Source organism: Diaphorina citri, unplaced genomic scaffold (assembly GCF_000475195.1).
Source record: "Diaphorina citri unplaced genomic scaffold, Diaci psyllid genome assembly version 1.1 scaffold711, whole genome shotgun sequence".
NCBI classification, from domain to species: domain Eukaryota; kingdom Metazoa; phylum Arthropoda; class Insecta; order Hemiptera; family Psyllidae; genus Diaphorina; species Diaphorina citri.
In genome coordinates this window covers 649-4,596 of record NW_007378144.1, presented here as the reverse complement: position 1 = coordinate 4,596, position 3,948 = coordinate 649, and the positions used below count along the sequence as shown (strand labels likewise).

Here is a 3,948-nt window from a genome sequence, read left to right as displayed (position 1 = left end):
TCTCTCTTCGATTTCGGGACGATAAGACCATAGCAGTTACAGTTCCCTCTGTCAAACCTCTTGAAAAGGGATTTTACCCATCTACACGACGCGAGGGAGCGGAAGCGAGGTAAATGCGCGAGTAGACTCGCTTCGTCTAAACCTACCTTAAGAACGATCATTCTTGTTCATAAATACGAGTGTTAGTTCGAGTTTTACCACCGTGGATTGTCTCAGGATTCAATCCGAGGTTTACCTGGGTATTAAGTATTGGGAAATTCTCGTTCCTTCTCAATTTCGAGTTTGGAAACCCCAACATAAAGAGTCTCTTTACCCCCATCAGTAAGCTACTAGTATTATGTCTTTTCCTCCTCTGCAAAACAAATCGGAAGGATTAAGGACTTTCAGCAAATGTAGTGCTTTATTAGACTGTCAGCCTAGAACAAGATGTCCCATTATGCTGACAGTTTCACTGCCGATCTTACCACTGGGAGTTCATGAGAAATACGTCAGGTACAGGAGGTGACATGGTACAGCCTACACCCACCAGAGTCCCGTTCCTCCTCTGCAAAACAAATCGGAAGGATTAAGGACTTTCAGCAAATGTAGTGCTTTATTAGACTGTCAGCCTAGAACAAGATGTCCTATTATGCTAACAGTTTAACTGCCGATCTTACCACTGGGAGTTAACAGTCAGTGTCAGCGTCAAAAAATATTGTCTATACTGCTCGAATAAGGCCAGACACTCATGCTCAGACAGTCTGACAGACTCAGTCAGAACGTGTGTGGTGGGAAACGCTTCAGACCTAGGCCCCTCAGACGATCTGAAAGATCTAGACTGGAAGCTAAGTTCGAGTTTTACCACCGTGGATTGGGAGTTAACAGTGTCGAGGGTTTTCTTTGACGTCACCCATTTGATTCACACAGGAAAGTATTCAACTCTGGATTAACTGAAAACTCTCTGTAGTAAGATTGGACATAATTGAGCTAAGAAATAAAATGTTAATAAACTGCCTTGGTGGCATAGTGGTCAAGACGCTCGCCTGGTAAACAGGAGGATGTAGGTTCAATCCCAGCCGAGGTATGGAATTTTATCCTCAAAAGTGAACAAGCAGTCCAGTAGCTTTCTGATTCCTATCATGACAACCAGCTGAAAATGAACAATATTTTATTAATAACTAGCCGAAATCTTTAAGGCATGGCCGTTCATGTCACTCATCCATTTAGTGGTCTTGCTCGGCGTAGCAACAAAAACGAACCGAAAAATAGCCTATAACCTTCACGGGAGTGCAAGCAATAAGTTGACGAAGTTTCATAGCAATCGGATGAGCGGTTTGGCCAGGCATAAAGTTCGAACACACAAACAAGTAGTAGCCTACTGCTGGAGTAAAGGGACTTTTCAGTCCTATGCGAGCAGTATATTATTGCTTCACTTACCAAGCACTCATCTTTGATGAGCTGAGTAGAGTTGAGTATGGAACCTATAGGGTCGGTATCGTCCGGTGGTATACAGCGACAGTCATGGGAGAGATTGAGATTTCTGGCGGACATCGTAGGGAATCTCTTGCCTATGGATAGAACGTTCTCGATGGCCTGAAAAAAAAAAAATGTCGATTAGAGTTTAATAGAATATATTACATTCTTTCTCATTTTAAGGCGGCGCGGAGGGTTGGATTACTACTACGCTTCTGATGGCCAATCTTACCACTGAGAGTTAACACAGTGTCAAGGGTTCTCTTTGAAGTCACCCATTTGATATACACAGGCCAGTAGTTCTTGGACTCTGGATTAACTGAAAACTCTCTGGGGCAAAGATCGGACATTAATACACTAATCTAAATCTTTAATTATTTGTGGTGAAGCTAAAAGCCTTTTTGCAATCTTTGTGGATATTATATTACTAGGAGCCTCTTTTACTAATTCTTCCTCACAAGGCTGATAAGTGCAGCACGTATTCCAAGGATAAACTTTTTGTTACGTACTCCAAAATGGCCGTACATTAAACATTGAAAATAACTTTATCCCTACAGAACCTCTCCAAGTGTCCAGGGGCAGGACTTACTTTAGCTAAAAGCCTTTTTGCAATCTTTGTGGATATTATATTACTAGGAGCCTCTTTTACTAATTCTATCATTTCTAGATAACTGGTTTTTTTAAAAAAGCTTCTGAATAGTCCTCACAAGGCTGATAAGTGCACCACGTATTCCAAGGATAAACTTTTGGTAATGTGCTCCAAAATGGCCGTACATTATACATTAAACACTTTATCCCTACAGAACCTCTCCGAGTGTCCAGGGGCAGGACTTACTTTGTAAATAAAGATGAACGCTATCAGAGTGGCAAAGTTCTCCTCGGTGAAGCGAGTGATATAGCAGACCAGAGCGCTAGCATCCACCGCTACAAGGATAATCAGAATGAAGCCGATCCATAGTCCAATCCACAGCCTGAATGACATGTAGTCCCATGAGTTCTGTCTGGAAAATGGAAAACAGAGGGGTTAATATTTTGTAACCTGCCTCAAGACTTTAGCTTGGTAAACAGGAGAGGACGTGGGTTCAATCCCAGCAGATTTATGGAATTTTATCCTCCACAATAATTTCAGAATGACCACAGTAATAGTAGTAGCCTACTGCTGGAGTATACTACCGACGGACCTTTGTTTGTGGGAACAAAGAGAATAATTTCCTAGACAGCCAGAACGTAAGTAAGCAGCCAGAGCGGTAAATCGAGTGATATAGCAGACCAGAGCGCTAGCATCCACCGCTACCAGGATAATCAGAATGAAGCCGATCCATAGTCCAATCCAGAGCCTGAATGACATGTAGTCCCAGGAGTTCTGTCTGGAAAATGGAAAACAGAGGGGTTAACATTTTGTAACCTGCCTCAAGACTTTAGCTTGGTAAACAGGAGAGGGCGTGGGTTCAATCCCAGCAGATTTATGGAATTTTATCCTCCATAATATAATTTCAGAACGGTGAAGCGAGTGATATAGCAGACCAGAGCGCTAGCATCCACCGCTACCAGGATAATCAGAATGAAGCCGATCCATAGTCCAATCCACAGCCTGAATGACATGTAGTCCCAGGAGTTCTGTCTGGAAAATGGAAAACAGAGGGGTTAATATTCAGAACTTGACCACAGTAATAGTAGTAGCCTACTGCTGGAGTATACTACCTACGGACCTTTGTTTGTGGGAACAAAGAGAATAATTTCCTAGACAGCCAGAACGTAAGTAAGCAGCCAGAGTCTGCCAGAACATGAGAAATACGTCAGGTACAGGAGGTGACATGGTACAGCCTACACCCACCAGAGTCCCGTTCCTCCTCTGCAAAACAAATCGGAAGAATTAAGGACTTTCAGCAAAAGTAGTGCTTTATTAGACTGTCAGCCTAGAACAAGATGTCCCATTATGCTAACAGTTTAACTGCCGATCTTACCACTGGGAGTTACGCGGACCGCTAGTTGGAAATCCCTGCTATAGGCAGTACTTATGAAGTACTGGGAGTTTTCAGTAAATTGATTTTCTGGGGAGTTGTTTAAATTTGTCAATACCATTAAATATAACTTGTGAGGCTCAGCCCTGACTGATCAGTTATACAAGATGCTTAATTGATTAGACACTTTTTTGTAACTAAATTGCCTGGATTAGTTATTCTGGAGTTTAACATAACGTTGAAAGACTGGCAAGTTATCAACATTAAGCATCTGGTTGACAAAGCAAATCGTTCTTCCATTTGATTACCCCTTTCTTTTCTTTCTCAGGGAGAAACCTGTGATTTGACACATCCCGAGGCTGTTCAGTTTAACGAAGAGATGACAACATCCAACAATCAATACAACCGATGCTGCGGATTATCATCAGTCACCAATGCTGATACAACCCTCACTTCTGAGATTTCATCCACCAGCAACATAGTAAAATAAAAGAGGGGGAAAAGAAGAAATTATTGAACGAACGAAGTGACAGCT

The 3,948-nt window shown here is 42.2% G+C and overlaps 1 protein-coding gene across 1 annotated transcript; it reads right to left on the bottom strand.

The window, feature by feature from the left end:
- Positions 1–460: 460 nt before the first annotated feature.
- Positions 461–2,830, bottom strand: LOC103511396 (electrogenic sodium bicarbonate cotransporter 1-like). Its single transcript, XM_017444973.2, has 4 exons — positions 2,723–2,830; positions 2,288–2,356; positions 1,417–1,572; positions 461–544 (listed from the first exon to the last, which is right to left on the bottom strand). The coding sequence occupies exons 1-4, from the start codon at positions 2,798–2,800 to the stop codon at positions 461–463; spliced, it is 387 nt and encodes a 128-aa protein (XP_017300462.1). The 5' UTR covers positions 2,801–2,830.
- Between the last annotated feature and the right edge of the window lie 1,118 nt (positions 2,831–3,948).

What these genes read in the sequence shown, in the direction of transcription:
- LOC103511396 (XM_017444973.2), bottom strand. Translation starts at nt 2,800, where the DNA reads ATGTCATTCAGGCTCTGGATTGGACTATGGATCGGCTTCATTCTGATT. An exon ending in CGGTGGATGCTAGCGCTCTG is followed by an intron (nt 2,357 to 2,722) that starts GTCTGCTATATC and finishes GCTAGCGCTCTG; the next exon opens with GTCTGCTATATCACTCGCTT. An exon ending in CGTTCATCTTTATTTACAAA is followed by an intron (nt 1,573 to 2,287) that starts GTAAGTCCTGCC and finishes TTTTTTTTTCAG; the next exon opens with GCCATCGAGAACGTTCTATC.